The following is a 20642-nucleotide window of genomic DNA, read 5'->3' on the forward strand; positions in this document are numbered from 1 at the left end:
CACAGTTTCGTCCGAAAGGCGAAGAATCGATTGTGTAGAGAGTTATACGAATATGACCAAACAAGGCCACATGCAGCAATTTAAAGCGTGAACCATAGGATAAACGAGAAAAGAAATAAGCTATAATATATCAGTGCTGTTATTGTAGGTGTTGTCCTCGATCATTTTTTTTTTTCGTGCTGGCATTGTTCGTGGTCGTGAGGCGGACCACGCCATCTAAAATATACATATACGCCAACAACAGTTATTGTCCAAGCGTCGAGGAACGCGGCCACGTGAACGGGCAGCGAACAGCCGGGTTCATAAACGTTCCGGCGGGACAGCTGAACGCCTTGGCGAAAGCCCCGACGTTGAGGGCGGCATCGTTGCAGACCCTGATCTCCGGACGCAGGACCCGCTCGCAGCGGGTGTGGCACGCCGTCAGGAAGAAAATCTGTTCGGTGGTGAATTCGGGCAGGTCCTTGAGGCGTACGTTCTCCCCCCGACTCAGGAGCTTCGCGAAGGCCTCGTACGCGATGTCCAGCGCGGCTACGTCCAGAAACGAGACGTCGGCAGCCTCGCTGCTGCAGGGACCCTCCTCCTGAAGCGCGGACGTCACGCTCAACCTCGAGACGCGTGCGGACGTCGCGCCGCCCGGCGTTACCGCAGGCAACTTCGGCCCAGACGACAAGCCGCCGTCTTCTGAAAGCCCGTGGGCGCCGCCCGATCTTGGAGGCCATGCTGCTTCAAGGCGAGAGGGTTCTTTCGTGGAGCTCGAGGAACGCCCTGACGTCACATAGTGCCGGGCTCCTCTCTTAACTCTTCGTAGAGACACACGGGCCGGCGATAGGGTACTCGACTTGCAGATGTCCGTCTGCGTCTGATCCATCGACGCCTGGTTCGCGATCGACGTGAATACTTCTGCACCGGCTTCAGTGGCGAAACGTTGTGCCCGAACCGGCATCACAGGCGTGGAGGATGCAACGACTACCGACGTCTGGTTGAGCGGTGGGATCGACTTTGCTGTAGAGGATACTGGCGTTGCGGACCAAGGCGTTCCATCTTCTTCGCGCACTCTCCGCGCTGGAGATATCGATGTCGATGGTAGCCCGTTCGAGATTACTTTCGTGTTGTCGATCGAGGCAGCTTTCAGTGTTGAGGTATTCGAGCCATGCGGTACGTTCTCCTTGGGAAACGGGGGCGCGTTCCTCCTGAATCGCTTGACGACCACGCTAGCTGTCACCGACTCTGCAATCTGGGACGACGTGGCGTTGGCGGTGACGGACCAGAAGGGAGGCGCGTAGTCCACGCCCGAGGCCAGCGCACGCGCGTACAGGTAGCCCAGGCCGCCGTACAGCACAGAATTCTGTGCGCGGCCGTAGAAGAACGGCGCGCTCAAACACGACGGGCATAGTACGACGGCATTCGCAGCGGGGTCGTACTGGACGAGCCTATCCAAGCAAATGCCACGAAGCCTGCGAACACGCGGTTTAAAATAATTGGTAATACCAATGCCGTTCTTGCGCCGATAGTTGTGACCTTAACTTCTCAACCAGGTAACCACTGGGCACCACCACGATGCCTCCTAAACTTGCCGTGAGCGCGCGTTAGCATCAGCTCGGAAGTACTATGAACAACAGCACAGCAAAAGCTTTCCAACCACGCGCTACAGTTCCAAAAGGACTGTAGTAGCACGTGGTTGCCTGACGTAATTTCAAACCAGCCTGCCGTGATATAGTCACAGAAGGATTGTAGAACGCCAGGCTGATGGAATTGCTAGCAACCACTCCGCTGCATTTCCGTCCAGTTGGAAAAAACTCATACACCCTAACCATGGTTCATACCATGTACCATAATCCTATACGATTATATGATTTACATGTGAACATACAGGTGTTCATATATGATGCCATAAGATCATATAGTATTACGGATATAGGACAAATGGGACACATATCCTCCAAAGACCCCTTGTACAAAATGCATTGTACATTGCCGTCTACTTTTTTTTTTTTTTCGAAATTCACTCGGAAGTGATTGCGCAAACCATTCTCGGTATGAAGTACGATGCATCTGTAACTGTAAAGAAGTGGTTTACTCATATTCTTGTCATGTCGATCCCACCGCAATTGCTCTAGACCTCTGTGTCGTCCCAGACGGCCGAAAACAACCCTGAGGTGTGTTTCGAGATCACTGAGATTTCGTCAAAATACCGGACGCGGCGGCAACATGGCAATGTACTAAACGTAGCTCCATCTTCACCTCGATGTTTAAGCAATGAAATGCAGTTTTTACCATAGCAAACATGAGGAGCTGATGGAGATATTTTTTTTCTTCACATACATGGACACGCACTTTCTGGCCTCTAACCTTAGTATTTAAATTTTAAAATAGTTTTTTTTTTCTTTCAAGTTCATAACATAACATTAGACAATAAAAACCACCACGAAACCGATTATATCCCAAAGTTGTGTTCGGGTCTCAGGAGGATTTACATGGCTCTTCAGCAGGGCACGACGCCGCCGTGACTATTACAATTTTTGGTGGCAAGAAAAAAAAAGTCGCAGTTTCGCTCGAAAGGCGAAGCATCGATTGCGGTAGCAAATTAGTAGACAGCTATACGAAGTACGGATAGTAGATTTATCGGCCGTATGAAGTGCTTATTAACTAAATAAACAAGCACGGTGTCACGCGCGCACAAGCAAACATGAACACATCTCGCTCGATGACCGCGGAAGCTCGTCAAAACGCTGGAGTGAGAAAGCGCGCCGGCGGCATCGAGCAAAGGTGAATTGACCTTCGCGCTGGCTCTCCCTTCAACGCGAACTGAACTAAACGTCGAAAGCACAGCGCATACGAAGCTACCGACACACGGCGCATGCACTTTATACCCATCGCAGATCGCTTTGAAGATGAGGCCCCCGCGGGCGCACACTTCGGCCACATCGCAGATCGCTTTCAAAATAGGCGCCCGCGCGGCAGCTCCGTGCGCAGCAGCCGCAAAAGCAAAACACACCCCACTTCGCCTCCTCCCCGTACGTCGCGCGCTTATTGCCGCCGTCCTCTCTCGCGTGCGCGAGATCAAGCTGCGGTTGCCGGTCACCCTCGCACGCTTTCACTCGCACACGCAGTGCAATAATGTTCCGTATAAAGTCTAAAGGCGATAAAACCGTCGCACGCGGCGACGGTTTTATCGCCTTTAGACTTTATACGGAACCTCACGGCGGCGACGACGGCAAGAATGCGTTTGGAGTGTCCATATAATTGCTATCCCAATAAAGAAAAAGCGTCTCCGCTCCGGACGCATACAAAGGATTCGGCGAAGTACCGGTAAAAATCAGCATGCTCGGCGTCCTTTTGCGTCGTATTCGTTCTATACCCTTCGCCTTCTCGACTCCACAGTCTTACTGCCTGCACTTGACAGTACAGGGCTCTGTGTTAGCCTTTTGCAGGCAACCCGCACTCTCGCCTAAAGGAGCAGAAACACTTCTCACATGATATGGAGACTTATATATCTCTATTTTGACTGCCGCCATGCCATAAGCATATCGTAGCCATACTTTGACGGGCGCATCCGTCTGTTTTTTGAAGAAATGCAAGGTCTTCTTTAGAGACTTCAGATCGATTTGGGGGTTCAGTGATATCTGAGTGTGCGGCCACTTTCGTATCGCAAAATTAGCACTATTTGAGGCCTTCTAGTGCATGTAGGACAATGGAAAAGGCGTAAAAATAAAGTTTGGAGCAAAAAAGACTCACCAAGTTAGCCTACAGCTACATACAGAGCAATGATGCCTCATTATAGCCCAAGAAGACCGAAATGAAATCCAGATGCGCTCGTTCAAGCGCAATGCGCGCGCGCCTAAAACCGGAATCAAAAGTGTAGCTTTATACCAAATAAAAAATACGGTCGATCCCGCAGAGAGTGCAGTCTAAAAATGTGGGCCGATCCTGAAGGTAGCGCCGACTAAACAAGAAACCACATGGCACACTAAAGCGCCCAAAAAGAAGCTTGCCTTTCTTCGACGTCAACCGCTGTTTCGATATCCTTGTGCCACGGCAACGCCGCGCGAAACCACAAGAGTTTCTTCTTCTTCTTTAGTATAAGAGCCTGTCGCATATATAAAGGCGTTAGAACGGAGACATTGGACATATCTTAACTAAAAATAAACATTTGTGCGGTAGTGCATCGTCATGTCTGCGTCACCTGGGCGCTAGCTTATCTTTTTTTACGCAACGAAGTAGCAAGTCTGGGTTGTGAGTTTAACCAACTAGGTCCAGTCGTAGCAATACTAGCGTCTTGTCGTAGTCCTACCAATACTAACACACACACGCACACACACCGCTATGCTGTCTCTTGTATACATACGATGCCTGACCCAAAAGTGAGATCGCATTCCGTATCCGCTGGTGGAACCAGTGTATACCTTTGAAGGAGGACGTGCTTGAGCGGGCTGCGCCACTCGAGCGTGTATCGCAGGGCCGAATGCCATCGCTCGAAGTACAGCGTCCCGTCGACGGGCACGTTGGCGTAGAATGTCCAGAAGATGAGCCACTCCTGGTCCTGCCTCTCTTCCGCCGAGTCCTTGTTGGCGGCCTCCGAGACGTCTACGGAATCGCCCCACACCACGGTCCTCGTGGCGTTCACGCGACTCACGATGGCCGCCCTCAGCTCCGGCGACGCGATCGACACGGCGCCGCTCGCCTGCGAACAACGGATGAGCTTGCTTGCCGAGATCGCCAAGGGCTTTGCTAACCCCCGTTTTTTATCGCGTGCGCGGGAAGACGGCGCACATCAAGTTCCAATCCTTCTCGGCTCACCCTCCCATGATTTCCCTCGCACCTACAGCATACGATGCGCGGACGCGAACTCATTGCACTTGGACTTCATACGGAACCTCGCGACGACTGCGAAAACTTGTATTCAGTGTCCAAATAATTGATAAAACATAGACGAATTTGTTCTCGGCACTTTTTTAACAAAGGAAAATATGTACAAATAGTAGTGCACACAGGCATGGATGCATCCTTTGCAAGATGTGTGATGCTCTTCCTTATCTTACAACGCCTTGTTGACATATATTATTATATGCATTAGGAGCATTTCCGTGTCCATCTTAGGTCCCGCAGGACCTTTAGTTCTTGTATGTTGCTCAGTTTTACTGGTTCGCAGGACAGGATGCACAAAATTAATGGTACGTCAAACTAGACAAATCTGCCATCCATTTTACTGCGATAGCACTTACATGGACACTCCAGGTGAATTTCCGTTATTACCGTCACCATCGCCGTGTTGTTCCGTATAAAGTCCAGGTGCGATAAAATCGCGGCCGCACGCCCTGTGCTGTTGGTGCGAGGGACAACATGAGAGGGTGAGCCGAGAAATATGATGGGCGGCGGCGTAGTCTCTGGTGTTCAAGGGAGGTAAACAGGGAGAGTGCGCGCCGACTTGTTGTGTTCCGTATAAAGTCCAGGTGCGATAAAATCGCGGCCGCACGCCCTGTGCTGTTGGTGCGAGGGACAACATGAGAGGGTGAGCCGAGAAATATGATGGGCGGCGGCGTAGTCTCTGGTGTTCAAGGGAGGTAAACAGGGAGAGTGCGCGCCGACTTTTCGCACGTGCAAGGTGGGAGCAGGGAGATGTGCTAGCGCTGAGAGGATGGGGGGGGGGGGGGGGGCAGGGGAGGACTTGATTTCGCTTCAACTCCGGGCGTGGCTATGACTCAGCTGAGCGCGGCCGCGCGCTCTTGGAGGTCATCTGGGGTGGGTTCGAAGGCTAGCCGGCCTGAGAAGGCTGATGGCTTCGTGTACGCTGTGTTCCCGCGCGCTTACTTGGCGTTGAAGCGAGAGGCAGCACGAAGGGTAACTTGCTCGCCGCTGCTGCTGCCGCTCTTCATCACGCCAGCGTCCTGGCAGTGAGTGTCCGCGGTCATCGAGTAAGATCTATTTACCTTTGCATTTACGCCGTGACACCATGCTTGTTTATTATTGAGCGAATGTATTATGCAATGGATACGGCCGATAAAACTACGAACCTTAGTACGTATTGCTATGTAATAATTTGCTATCGCAATCAATGTTTCACCTTTCCGGAGAAATTGCGATTCTTGAACGTAACGTAATCGGGTAAGTGCCCTCTAAACCTTACAGCTACCGTTCGCAACGCAGAACAACTTCAGCACTGCGTTAAGTCGCTTTGAAGCGCGTTACCGCCGTTAACATGTATGCGACACGGTGGAAATGTGATGCAATGCGAATTCATGTAAACGCCGCTACTAAAAAAAGCGAAAAGCTTTCATTCACCTAAGGCCGGGAGGCGCTGAATACATTTTATTTTTATACAGGTATGTGTCGGTTTTCTCTTGACTTAAGCGAAAACGAGGCCTATAACTTAATAATATTGTCACGTGCAACACAAGGCCTTTATAGCAACAAGTACTGCACCGGCAGAGACGAGCACTAGCCAAGAAGATGGCTGACCCCAAAACGAAAACTTCTCTCTCTCTCTCTCTCTCTCTCTCTATATATATATATATATATATATATATATATATATATATATATATATATATATATCTTGAACACTTGCTCACAAAAGGCTTAGAGAATTCATAGGTTTTGTAAAACCTACAGTTATTATCTTACCTTACGAAATCACAAACATCGGGGAGAAATCAGGTTTCACACGATTCTTCATTTTGTTCGGGGGGCAAAAATCAGGAGTTATCGAGTTTTATCGGAAAACGAAGGACCCTACTCATAATCCATAGCGCGGTTATGGGAAGTCAAACTCAGGCGCCACTCTAGAGGCGCCACTCCAGAGACACCACAATTCCGTTTAGAGTGGCCCTTTTAGAACCATAATTATTCATTTCGTGGAAAGGCACAGCCTATTAATAGAGACAATGAAGGCAGTACTTCCTCTAAAAACAAAAACAAAAAAGAGAAATATGTCGCAACGAAGTGCATGCAGCGCCAATATGACAGTGTGACGTCACAGAATTAGGAGTATCTTTCAGCATTTGGGCCGTTTGGGCAGAGGCAAGGACCTCGTAACTCACCAGAACTAATCTTTGGTTGCTTTAGAATGCAATACAGTGCTTCATTACAGATGAAGAAATACCTCGATTGGAGCGGACGCTGTCAAAATATACAACGTCACGCCAAGCTAGTGCGGAAGTTCAAGGCACCATCGCCACCCCTTTTTCTTTTCGACCGCGTAAAGAGCCTAGTATCCGAGAGCGTATAGATAAATTTAGAGCAGCCTCTGTGCAAAATTTTACGCTTGTAATACCAGTGGATGCGTCACGAAAAGCTCACAATAGACGTTTTGATACCGAAACAGAGAGAGAGAGAGATAGAGAAAGAGAGCGAAAGAAACGCCACCATTACCGCTCACCGGAAGTGGCGCATGAACGTCGAGAAACAATCCGAGGGCTCCTCAGCACTACCTCCGAGATTGGGCGCTTGCAGGGGCTCCCCGCGGCGCCTTGAAAAATCTCGGAGGCAACATGCCGGGATTTACGTCACGTCCGCTAACCACCAGGTGCACGCGTCGTCTGCTTAGGTGCTGCTTAAAGGCTGATCATAATCAAACTAAACAAAGGCACGCCCTGCAACTTTGCCAAAGTTATAGGCTACGCATATGTAACCAATTTACCCAAAGTTAAATTTCACTGCAGTTGCGCTTTTTCTCACACTAAGAGTGGTCATCCGGCTAACAGAATAGCACGAAACTACAGTTGAATAATTGGTCCGGGAATCGAACCCGGGACCAAAGCCTTTCCGGGAGCGGTTGATTAATTCGGCCTCACCCTGCGATCTGCTAGCTTCCTGGTTAGTTCAGATGGTACAGCGATGGCCCCAAAAAGGCGTTGGGCCCGGCTTCAATATCCGGACCAGAAGAAATGTTTTATGAACTGCGAAGCTTCCTTTGTGAGAAACCTCCGCGGGTTTCCTTCGTAGCTTTCCAGCTATAATTGTCGGGTGGATGGCAATTCCTTCTTTTCACGAAACTTTGCCCCACGTGACGTCTTTCCGTAGAATTGATATGGAGTGAGAGCGGTCGCTTTGCTGTTGCAAAAGCTCGTTTTACCAATACAGTTCTTTTTAGTACACTTCTTCGCGTCCCTTCAAAGCGCTAGCACCCAGTTCACGTCGCCATCCCTATTGGCCTTGCTCAAAACATCTCGGCAGACTGACTATATACAACGTTTCATACTTAGCGTGCAACGCTGAGGAAGCTATGCAAGAAGTTCGGTAATCAAAATGTATCACTCCGCGCGCTCTGAGGTCATGTTTCGTGGTCAAACGCCGCATTCTGTAATGCTTCGGTTTTCGAAGAATTCAGTTTGGCGGTGGCGTCACGTTTGGGTGGTCCGCCGAAACAGGTCCGCTCGAGCTTGCACGCAAAGATAACGCGACGGCCCGGAAATGAAAAACCCGAAAAGGAAAACAACGAAAAGCGATATGACCTAAAACAATGTATTAACCAGCTCTTTCCACAGTTTCTTCATATTTACGCATGAAAAGTTTGTCATTCATTGTTGAGCCGAAATAAAGGACTACTTGATACAATTGCTGGTGAAAAACGCTGACCTAGTTCTTGGTGCAATTAACATAGCTACAGCAACTCTATGTACAGTACTCTACGTATGTATGAAACTTTCGCGAAAAAATTTGTCGCGAATGTATGCCGCGTTGCTTCTTTACTTTCGTAATGTTTGCTTGTTTCAAGTCGCACAATATCAACAATGTTTTTTTTTAGCTTTATGTGTATGCAACCACTCTTACACATGTTTGTATTGCCCCCCCCCCCCCCCCCCCCCCCCCCCCCCCTTCTTGTGTACTGCCTTCGGGCCTTCAAGGTGATAATAAATGAAACGATCACGAACGCACTTTCTCCACGGCGGTGTCCTTGATGACGCCGAGCATTTCGTAGAGCCTCTCCCGTTCCTCGGTACTGCGCAGTTCCTTGTCGTACTGTGCCAGGGCGTAGCCAAACACGGACTCCACGTGCTGGCCGCACAGTCGCTCCAGAAAGCCCGACGTGTACCGGTCGTTCCTGTCAACGAGCTCAACACGATTACAGCGTCCACTGACACAACGTGAAACCGAGGTTACTGCTATGTGCCGAATAAACGAGTATCAGTATCACTTAGTGCGCGGGTGTTTTGAGAAATTGTGTGACCTCCCCCTCGAAGTCAAATGAATTTTGAGCGTCAAAGGCCGCGGTATACCAGCTTTATCACCATTTAACGCTGCTTTAGCTTCGCGCTATAAGAAGCATTCCAACACTCTTTCATGCCTGCTAAAAACTGCGAAGAAAACATATTACGAAACTCAATTATCTAATGACACAAACAGTTCTAAGAAACAATGGCAGCTCTTGAACGACTTCTTAAATCGCTCACCACATAGTTCACCTTTACAGAAAGTAATATATAATGGCATTACACATGACAGCCCTGACACTGTTGCTGACGCGTTTAGTAACTACTTTTTCGAAATTTTCAGTCAAGAACATAGCACTTCGCATTGTAACCTAATTCGTTCTGACCACTCCTTCTTTCTTTTTCCCGTGACACCTGCTGATGTGTCGACAGCAATTGTAAATCTTAAAGAGACCAGCCCCGGTATAGATCAAATTTCAGCCCGGCACTTAAAACTTGCAGTTGATGTTATTTGTGAACCACTTTCTGTAATTATAAATCTTGCGTTCAAGAATGGAATATTTCCTAACTCGCTGAAAGTAGCTAAAGTTATTCCGGTATATAAAAAGGGTGACCGACTGTCAGTTTCCAACTACCGCCCCATCTGTATTCTTTCATCCCTTAGTAAAGTTATCGAAAAATTATTTATAATTCGCCTAAGCAAATACCTGCAAAAATTTAATCTACTGAAGCCATGCCAATTGGGTTTTCGAGAAGGAAGTTCCACTACCTTGCCCTGCTTTCCCTGACTGACTATATCAAGCGCTCTGTTGATTCAGGATGCGTAGTTGGCTCAGTTTTTTTGGACGTCACAAAAGCATTTGACACCATTAATCATCTCGTCCTGTCTAACAAACTCGAAGCATACGGTATTTCAGGTCCGGCCCCCAAGTTCTTAAAAAGTTATCTACTGAACAGAAAGCATACGGTATACATATCTGGCTGTTTCTCTGCTACTAAAACAATTAACCAAGGGGTGCCTCAAGGCTCATTACTTGGTCCATTACTTTTTTTTACTTTACATCAATGATCTTCCGGACTGCATACACATGGCTGACTGCGTTTTATATGCCGACGATACCACTATTTCCTTTGGTGATACATGTATTAATGCTGTCGCTGTCAAATTAAATGATGTCCTATGTAGCGTGTCCAAGTGGTGCCACGAAAATTATTTACTTATTAATCCAAATAGATCCAAATTTCTTATTTTTAAATCACCTCAACGTAAGTTAACCTCATTGCCAGGCATCTGAATTGACTCGCATTTCATAAGTGTCAGTGATAGTGCATCATTCCTGGGCGTTGAACTCGATACTAGCCTTAAGTTCGTTAACCATATTGCTCACATTAGAAAGATGGCAGCATTCGGCATTCGTGCACTGCTTAAAGGACGCTCACATTTCTCCCATCAGACCCTGTTTTGTCTTTACTTCGCTTTTATTCATTATCATATCCCTTATGGCATCGCATCATGGGGAAATACTTATCAGTATCATCTTTCATCCCTTCAGCATTTACAAAATCGAGCCATTCGCATTATTTTTCACTGTCCTCGCGACGTCAGCGCCACTGCTCTTCTTCGTTGCAACAACATCTTATCTATCAATAACTTGTTTCGGTTTAGTCTAATTTTGTTGTTATATAAACAATTAACAAATCAACTTGCCATCAATTTCATTGATTCAGATCTTATAGTAAATTACAACTGTACTGGGTTTGCTGCTAACAATATTTTTTTGTTACCTAGGGTTTCTACCAATTACGGTAAATCATCATCATCCTTCTGTGCGATCACATTGTGGAATCGCGCAAGCGGGTTGACGACGAGAACAACAACACACGCGTCAAGGCTTACAGGCGCACAAACAATACGGGTGACGTCAGCGACGCCGACAACTGCGACGGCGGCGGCATGAACGTCAGCAATGGCTAACACCACACGCAGCGCCCACGAACACCTCGAGATCTGGCAGTGGAATTGTCGCTCTTTCAACAAGAAGGCAAGTTCGCTCCAGCTCTTCATCCAAAACCACCCATACCCCCCCGACGTCATCTGCCTTCAAGAGGTCGGGAACCAGCCCATCAAGCTACGGGGTTACTACGTAATTAGACACGTGGGATCACCAAAGGTTGCGGTTTTAGTTCACAAAACGGTGACGGCCGTGGGACAACATTATCAACATCATGACATTAACCACGTGCTAGTGGAAGTCCTCCCGCAAAAGAGGGGTAGACGTAGCACTTTCATCTTGAATTTGTACAGTCCGCCGAGGGCTCAAAAGGACGACTTCCGCAACATCATTTACGACAGCGCGAGAGCCGCTGGCTGCAACCAGCTGGTAGTGGTGGGCGATATGAACGCTAGACACACGGCTTGGGGCTACCAACAAGACACGCAGAAGGGGAGGTCGCTCATCGATGCGGTTGACCAGACGGGCCTCGAATTGATAACCAACCTCCTCCAACCAACCCGTGTAGGCAACAGTGTTAGTCGGGACACGTTTCCGGACCTGTCATTTATCAAAAACGTAAGAGAATACTCATGGACGCACCTGGGCGAAACACTGGGCAGCGATCACTACATCCTCAGCATCTCGGTGTCCACCCCGAAACTCAAGAGAACAATTGGAGAAATTAGGCTCACGGACTGGGAGGCGTACAGGCAGTACCCCCCACCCGAAAGCGGTATAACGGACATAGCGGAATGGATGAAGCACCTCCGAGACGCCCACATCCAAACCACCAAAACCATCCAGCGCACGGTCGAGACACCCGAAGTCGACCGCCGGCTTTTACACCTGTGGGAAGCCCGTGAGGGCCTCCTCAAACGGTGGAAGCGACAGCGGTTAAACCGGAAACTCCGTCTACGAATCGCTCAAATAACAGAAGAAGCCAGAGATTACGCGACCGAGCTGACGCAGCAAAATTGGGTCCAGTTTTGCACCTCGCTCAAAGGTACCCTGAGTACGGCGAAGACGTGGGCCATCCTGCGTTGCCTGATCGAGCCCGACAAGGCCAAAGCGACAACCAGTCGGACACTTCAAGAAATCGCTCACAAATTCCCCGGGAATGACCAGGATCTGATTGACACCCTAAAAACCAGATACCTGGGTAGCGACCCCATACGACCCTGCCTCCTAAAATACGAAGGGGAACCAAGACCTGAACTGGACGCTCCGATCACGGAGGAAGAGGTGTATGCCGCGGCACGAGCCTCACAGCGCAACACTGCTCCCGGGGCTGACAAAATCACCAATGCCATGATTAGAAACCTGAGCCCGAAGCACATCCTGGACTTGACCGAATACCTAAACGAGGAACTCTGGAGCAAGGGCCACGTACCGAACGAGTGGAAACACGCGGAAGTCGTGACCATTCCCAAGCCAGGCAAGAAGCCCGCGATCGACGCCCTACGTCCCATCTCGCTGACTTCGTGCCTCGGCAAGCTGTACGAGAGGGTCATCGGAGCTCGCCTCCAACACTACATAGAGGACGGTGACCTCTTCCCGCACACCATGCTTGGCTTCAGGCCGGGACTTTCTGCGCAAGATGCTTTCCTAATCCTGAAGGAAGAAGTTCTCAAGGGCATCCCGAAGGGAGGAGAACACCTCCTGCTCGCACTCGACCTGAAAGGGGCCTTCGATAACATCTCTCACGAGGCCATTCTCAAGGGACTGAACGACATCAGCTGCGGAGAGCGCATCTTTAATTACGTCAAATCATTCCTGACGGGCCGGACGGCAACCATCGGAATAGGCCAGACTCGATCGGATACGATCGACGTGCCGAACAAAGGAACGCCGCAAGGGGCGATAGTCTCCCCGATTCTCTTCAACATCGCGATGCTAGCGCTGACCAAAGAGCTGCGGAAGATCCCGGACCTCGGTTACGCCCTATACGCGGACGACATCACGCTCTGGGCCACCAAGGGCTCCCTCGCGCAAAAGGAGGCGACCCTTCAGGAGGCCGCGACGGCCGTGGAGAGATTTGCGGCAGCGAGCGGGATGCGTTGCGCACCCGAGAAGTCCGAGGTGATACGGGTTCACGGAGGAGGAATCTATAAGTCACCCGGCCCTATCGAACTCTATCTAGAGGACCACAAGATCACGGAAAGCAAAAAGACTAGGATTCTGGGTTTTTGGATCCAGAGCAACTTGAAAGCATCCCACACCATCCAAACCCTAAGGTCCACCACCAACCAGATCTCGCGGATTATCAAACGAATAACAAGAAGCCGCAAGGGCATGCGAGAAGAGGACACGCTCCGCCTCGTCCAGGCTCTGGTGATCAGCAGAGTAACGTTTAGCATGCCGTATCACTACGACTCGCTAAACAAACGCGACCAAGAACAAGTCGATGCCATCATCAGAGGCGCGTACAAAACGGCCCTGGGTCTCCCTGTTACCACCTCAAACGAGAGGTTAGCGGCTCTCGGCATCCACAACACCTTCGCTGAGCTGTCGGACGCGGTTATGGCTTCGCAAAAAGCCAGACTACAGAACACGGCGGGCAGAGCCATCCTCCACCGGACCGGCACGGCCACGGAGCTTCGTGCCCTCGATGGGCAACGATCACTCCCGCCCGAGGTCAGAAGCAAGATCACGGCGAACCCCATACCAAAGCACATGAGTCATGAACTCCACGAAGGACGACGCAAGGCGCGGGTCAACAGACAGCGCCGACAATTCAAGAGTGACCCGTACGTACAGTATGTGGACGTGGCGGCGTACCCCGCAGGGGGCCTCTTCGCGGTAGCCGCCGTGAACGGGAGAGACAACTCCTTAACCCTCGCGGCCTCCGTCAGGGCAGAGCACCCAGCTGCGGCTGAGACCATAGCCGCAGCGCTAGTAATAAAACAACATGACAGGGTGGGCAGGGAAGTTCATGTCGTTACCGACTCGCAACAGGCCTGCCGAAACTTTACCAACGGACGAACACCGGTGCTGGCGGCTCAAATTCTAGGCCCGAGGCTACAAGAAACCCATCAAATCACTTGGACGCCGGGTCACGCGGGACTGGAGGGGAACGAAAGGGCGAACGCCTTAGCTCGAGCGCTAATTAACCGAGCGGGGCAAAACCAATCGTCTTATCAATCCCCTTCCTTTACCTTTGTGCCCCTGCCATCAAATTACTGCGACCGACTCGAAATCCAGCGACTCAACCGCAGGATTTATCCTCCCCCTCACAAAAATCTCAGCACTGAAGAGGCAATAGCCCTCAGACTTATCCAAACAAACACATTCCCCAACCTACACAGATACAGCAAAATATACCCACAAACATATCGCGGCATCTGCCCCTGGTGCGGCGACACACGCCCTACACTCTTTCACATCTCGTGGGGGTGCGGGGGCAAACCTCAACATTTAAAGACGCCTAACACGTCATTTGAGCGGTGGGAGGTACAGCTGACCGGCGATACCCTGGCGGGACAACAAGCTCTCGTCCAGCAAGTACGTCGAGCAGCCATGGCCAGTGGAGTCCTGGAATGAGGACACCACCCACTCGTCCTCAAGATCAACGATCTGAATGGTCTAAATAAATGTTTTTCTCTCTCTCTTACCTATGTCTGTTAAATCTAAAGTTTCTTTAATTTCATTCGAGAATTTTATGCTTACTGTTGTTTTTTGTGTTCATGCATTTTGATGTTTTCTATTCATTTATGCCTAATGTTATTTTTTACTTCATAAATTTGTTCCACTGGTTCGCACTACTGCTAATCCTTGTATTATTTATTTGTAACCTTCATCGAGGGTCCCGTTGCAGTCTTATACTTTGGGACCCTCGTCTGTATATTTTATATGCTGTCATTAACATACGATGTAATAATAATAATAAACTGATTTGATTTGATCCTATAGACGGGTATTAGTTATCGGCTCATACTCTTTGATCGAAAAATTTCACCTATATGCTTTCCCTGGCTTCGTTGTCTCTCAATTGGTTTCATGGAGCTGTAATTACCAAAACTCGAGCCCCACCCGGTTTAACTTACTTTAATCGCTCAGGAAATTTAGCAGCTATCAACTCAGATACATCCATTGGTATATATCATCTTACCGAGACAATGTATTTTAGCATTTTAAACGACGCACTTAAACGGATTTCACAATACATATGAAGCATTTTAACCTATGCATATCGTCAATATATTAGCCATGATACTCTATAGCTTCAGATGACCTTGCGCCATAAAACAATCAATCAGTCAATCAATCTTAGCAGGACAACGATATGAAACGTCGGGCTTTGGAAATAAGCGGTGATGCAATACACTCGCCAGAATGCCTCGCACCTGGTTGTCCCAACCAACGACGGCGCCTCACCTGAGGACGTGCACCATCTTGGAGAGGATCAAGGGACCGAACAGCTGGCCGACGGACCACTCGACGTCCACCAGCATCTGGCGATCGCCGTGCTCGGCGAACAGCAGCTCCAGCGTCTCCAGCAGCCGGACGTTGGACACGTGCAGGGAGTCCCGGTCCGCGGTGACGGGCGGGTCCAGCTGGAACGCCGCCTGCAGCGCCGACGACCACATGTGCGGGGACAGCGACCCACCGACCGTCGCCAACTTCGAGAGCGGAATGACCGCGGGTTTCCGAAGGTCCTGCGTCTGCGGCCATCGTAGGCAACTCGTACTGCTTTAAGCTATCAACGGGCATCTATTTATGAGCCATCACCTGATGGATATAGCTTTGATAAAAGAGAGTAGATGTAAGCATGAAATGGCTACCATATGGCGTCCCCGATACTCTCTGACGGGTGCAAATAAAGTGCTTTCTCTCTCTCTCCAACAGTGCAGCGCGCTCAGCGTCTGTGGCTACTTATCTTATCGCGTCGAAGTGGCCGGCTGCAAATGTGCGGCCTTAGGTAGGTGTCCACGGCGTGCTGGACGCTACCGGCTTTACTTGGTCACGCAGCGTGGCGCCATCACTCGAGGCACCGCAAAACCCACGCTGCGGAACTCACGGACCGCGAGCGTTGAAAAGAGCACAGGCAACCCTGCCTCAGCGCCAAAAGATGACAATAAAGTGTATGCATGGTGCCCCGTATCTGCCTTATGAACGTCGCTATTGGAAATGACAATTTCAACTTCAGCGTACTAGAAGTTACAAGTTGAGTGATATTGTTAACAAACATTAGGAAGAAATCGGAAGCAATATTTTTTTTTATAACTTGTTTAGGCAGTAACTAGCGTATGCAATGCGGTCCTGTACAAAGGGTTGGGGCCCAGAGACAGCATTTTCTTAGCTTTTGACTGGTTGCCCGGATGACCTCGTTTTGTTTACGCAAATGTGCCCGGATGTTCTCGTTTGAGTGCCCGGAAAACGGCTCTGCGTTTTGGGTCAAGGTCACTTGTAGGTCGACGATAACGGGAGCTAAAAGCATTTAATGCGTAATACACGGGTGCAACTATCAGGTATCACGCGTGATAGATCTGTTGGTATTTATCGGTGTCACGTGCGAGAGCCGATGACGTTCTCTTCGGGCCCGAGCGTCACTGACACGAAGACGAAGGTGGGCGCCGACGTCGCCACGGGCTTCGGAATGCTCTATGTCTGCGGTCATGGGAGGAACTCTTATAGGCGTGCCATACACACGGTGTAAGACGTGATGCTTTCCATAGAGTCGAATCATAGGAATCGGCAGAACACGAAATTGAAACGTGTCTTTGCTTTTGCATGTTCGCTTTGTGAACTCACGGTCCGCTGCAGCAAAAGGCGCACGATTTTCGGGCCAGCGACTGTGTTGCAGATTTGCTTGGCGAGCGGCGTCCAGCTGCCGAGTCGCTTTGGCGACGGTACGAGCATTTTGGTCCGACTCCGTAGTGTCTCGGGCAGCCAGTTGAGTTGCGATGCGCTCAGCTTCAGGAATGCGAGTAGCAGATTTCGGAGCGTGCGCCACGAGATTTCGCAGCGTGCACCACGAACGCGCGAAGGCGTTCTGTTTCACGCTGGTGCGCCTCGCCGGTCCAAAGCGAGATTCGCCCGTCTACGCCGTTGCCTTTCTGCGCCGATTAGCGCAGGAATTTTCTTAGTTGTTGCCATCGCAAGCGAAGCAGTAGGCGGCGTGTAAGCACTGCTGATGCATGTTGAAGCTCTCAACAGCTGTGGCACCTGGTACCGGTGCCACAGTCGTGGCACCGGTACATCGTGTTTGGACTTTTATACGGAAAATCACAACGACGGCCGAAAGGCGATTGGAGCGCCCATTTATTTGCTATCGCATTAATAAAAGCTTTGGGAGACTTCTGGTTTTATCCTGTGAACTTAAGCGGCGATAAATTCCAACCATACTGTTGGACAAGTAGTTATCCCCTCACAGTTTCAGAACTAAACATTCTATTCCTGATATGCTCGAGAAACGGTATATGGGTGCTTCCATTGTTGCTAATTGCCATTCTGCGATGACATCAGAGACTAGGCGTAAAAGAGGCAGACAGTTCGCAGGCGCAGGTTTCACAATAGCGCAATTATTTAAACTCTATGAAAAAGAAAGAGAAAAATTATTTAGGAGCTTTGTAATTATTTCAAAAATTTACACCATCTGAAATAAGGAAGTAAACTTAGATGCGAACGATGGCGTTAACTTTTTAGACGTAACAGACTGAAAACTGAGTAGTTAGTTATCTAAAGAATAGCGATTAGGGCGAGTTGGTCTAAGTTCATGGCGTGATTTTTGCCGCGAAGTGCGGAAAGAAAAGAAAAAGGACGAAGTGAATGAAGGACAAACACGAGCGCTGTGTGGAAAGAATCGTTATATATCACAGATAGCTTCGTGAAAGAGACTAAGCAAAATCATTTTAGCATTTATTACATTATTATTACTATCTTAAAGTGATCAAAAGCGCTGAAGCGAAATCAGACCGAAGCAGAGGTCCTGGGAACTGCGATGTTGCGTAAGCCAAGTAAAACGCAATCCGCAAAGCTCGCCGTTTCGTTCTTCGCACGGGCAGTTTACGGCCGCAATATTGATGCGTGCGCTTTTTTTTATTTTGTATACTAATACTCGAACTCTTCTCAACGCTGTAACGGTACGGTACAACGCGTAGGTCGGGCTGCAACAAATGTCCACGTGCCTCCGTCACCCGCAAGCACGTGCCTCCGTCGCCGGCAAGCACATACCTCCATCAGTCGATACAGGAGCTGCGTCGCACGTGCGTGAAGCACCATGGTCCTCTTGAGCCACTCTTTATCGACGTCCGTCATGGTGCGCCCCGCGGCGGACAGCAGGAACTTCCACACCCACTGTGTTCCAGCCGACATAAAACCCAGATCGTTGTGAATCTGCATTGCCCATCAGAAGGGGAACAGACAGAAACAAAAGTTACCCCATCTGTGCATACATTCAGCAGATTGCACTTATTTTATTACTTCTATCGCGCGTTGGCTTGACCTTGTAAATCCCACAAATGTTTTCACATCAAGAGAAATTTGAAGTTTTTTTTTTTTTTTTACCTTTATTACTGGCCATGGAGAGTACATTCGAGAAACAATGAAATGAAATGTTATTTGAGCTATAGCTTCATTGGTACGTCATTATTTAGCAAGTGGCTTGCAAGGCTTATACACCAGTACAAGCTCTCTCAAGCGCACCAAGAACGCAACTACAGGCTATGCTTTAATTCAGAATTTTGAGGTATCAAAACAGCGTAACATATACGAGACGTTTAGACCAGTCCTGTCTAATCTCGTTTGAAGGCTTTTGGTCCTGTCCTGTTTAGCCTTACAACCCGTTTAGTCCAGTCCTGTTTAACATTTCTCGTTGGTGCGACACTTGGCAAATGAAATTGAACACTAACAAGTGCAAATCAATGATATCATGGCCTGCTATCGATTCTAATCCCCGTTCTTATATTATTAATGGTTCCCTTCTAACTACGGTGACTTCGTACAAGTACCTAGGTGTTCACATCGCTAATGATCTTTCGTGGAACTTGCATGTCGAATACATTACTAACAAGCCAATCCCATGCTTGGTTTCCTACGCCGGAGTTTTTCCAAAGCCCCAGTATCCTTAAAATTGCTACTATACAAGACCCTAGTCCGATCTAAGGTAGAATATGCCTCGTCTGTCTGGGATCCCCCAACTAGATCGCTAATCACGTCCCTAGAATCATTTCAAAATCGTTCTACACGCTTCATTCTCTCGAACTATTCGCGCCATTCCAGTATTTCACAGATGGGAAAAAAAAAAAAAAAACTTTAGATCTTCCTGACCTTTCTGCACGACGTCGCCAAGCCCGACTATGCGTGTTTCACAAAATTTATTATTTCAATGAAAACTTGAAACAACTTCTGTTCACCGCCCGTCATTAAGTATAATCGCGCGTTGACGATCTTTGCAAAGCCGAATTGTCGTACTAAACGTCATTCCGAATCCTTTGGTCTAAAAACCAACATCACCTGGAATCACCTGTCTACCTCCGTCGTTTCCCTCGCAGCACCCGCATCCTATAAAACTGCAACTGAAGAAAATTTGTAACCAAGTGTATATGCTCGTATACACAGGGTGTTTCAGCGAACACTTTCAAAAATTCTTAAAGTTTACCTGTGGCAGATAGCCCAATTCTAGTTAATGAGCGGTCTACTCGAAGCGGCGGACATTACGTGCGCAAAAAAATTGCAATGCAGAATCGACTAAATAATAAAAATTCACTAATTAAGTTTTTAACTAATTGCCTGATGGCCCATATTGTAATCTACAAATTGTAGCCGTGGAGTTGACACCAGTTTCGGGATATTAATTCCCGAACTTTGCGGAGAAATGCATTGGCGTTTCAGTTAATTTTCTGCGTGAATGCATAAAGCAACGTTTTGTTAAGAAACTAACTGAAACGCCAATGCATTTCTTCGCAAAGTTCGGGGATTAATATCTCGAAAGCGGTGTCATCCCGGGAACTCGTTCCAAGTGTATCAGCCTAGCGAACTCCACGGCTACAATTTGTAGATTACAATATGGACCATCAGGCAATTAGTTTAAACTTAATTAGTGAATTTTTATTAATTAGTCGATTATGCATTTCAATTTTTTGCGCAAGTAATGTCCGCCGCTTCGAGTAGACCAGCTCATTAACTAGAATTGGGCTATCTGCCCCAGGCAACCTTAAAATAAATTTTGAAAGTGTTCGGTGAAACACCCTGTATATATAGCTCGTATATACTATATAGCACCTTAAAAAGGTCGGTCCCTCGACCGAAACTGTTGGGTAAATAAACCTACGAGAACCGCAAAGTTGTGCTTCTCATCTTTCTAAATACGCTTGGCCCATTGAAAAATCCAGTTACTATATATATTTCCTATTATTATTATTTTTGTTCACACTACCACTCCTCTCTGTAATGCCTCATGGCCTTGAGAGTACCTAAATAAATAAATAAATAAATAAATAAATAAATAAATAAATAAATAAATAAATAAATAAATAAATAAATAAATAAATAAATAAAT

At 48.4% G+C, this 20642-nt stretch overlaps 1 protein-coding gene across 1 annotated transcript in view; it reads right to left on the reverse strand.

The window, feature by feature from the left end:
- Positions 1–244: 244 nt before the first annotated feature.
- The window catches only part of LOC125941351 (uncharacterized), a 31000-nt gene continuing 10602 nt past the window's right edge, over positions 245–20642 (reverse strand). Inside the window, exons 6-10 of the mRNA XM_049658404.1 lie at positions 18317–18478; positions 15518–15804; positions 8875–9040; positions 4404–4681; positions 245–1454 (exon numbers count right to left, since the gene is read on the reverse strand). Coding sequence (XP_049514361.1) covers positions 245–1454; positions 4404–4681; positions 8875–9040; positions 15518–15804; positions 18317–18478 — 2103 coding nt within the window. The remainder of the gene's footprint in view (positions 1455–4403; positions 4682–8874; positions 9041–15517; positions 15805–18316; positions 18479–20642) is intronic.

This window comes from Dermacentor silvarum, chromosome 11 (assembly GCF_013339745.2).
Source record: "Dermacentor silvarum isolate Dsil-2018 chromosome 11, BIME_Dsil_1.4, whole genome shotgun sequence".
Lineage (NCBI taxonomy): Eukaryota > Metazoa > Arthropoda > Arachnida > Ixodida > Ixodidae > Dermacentor > Dermacentor silvarum.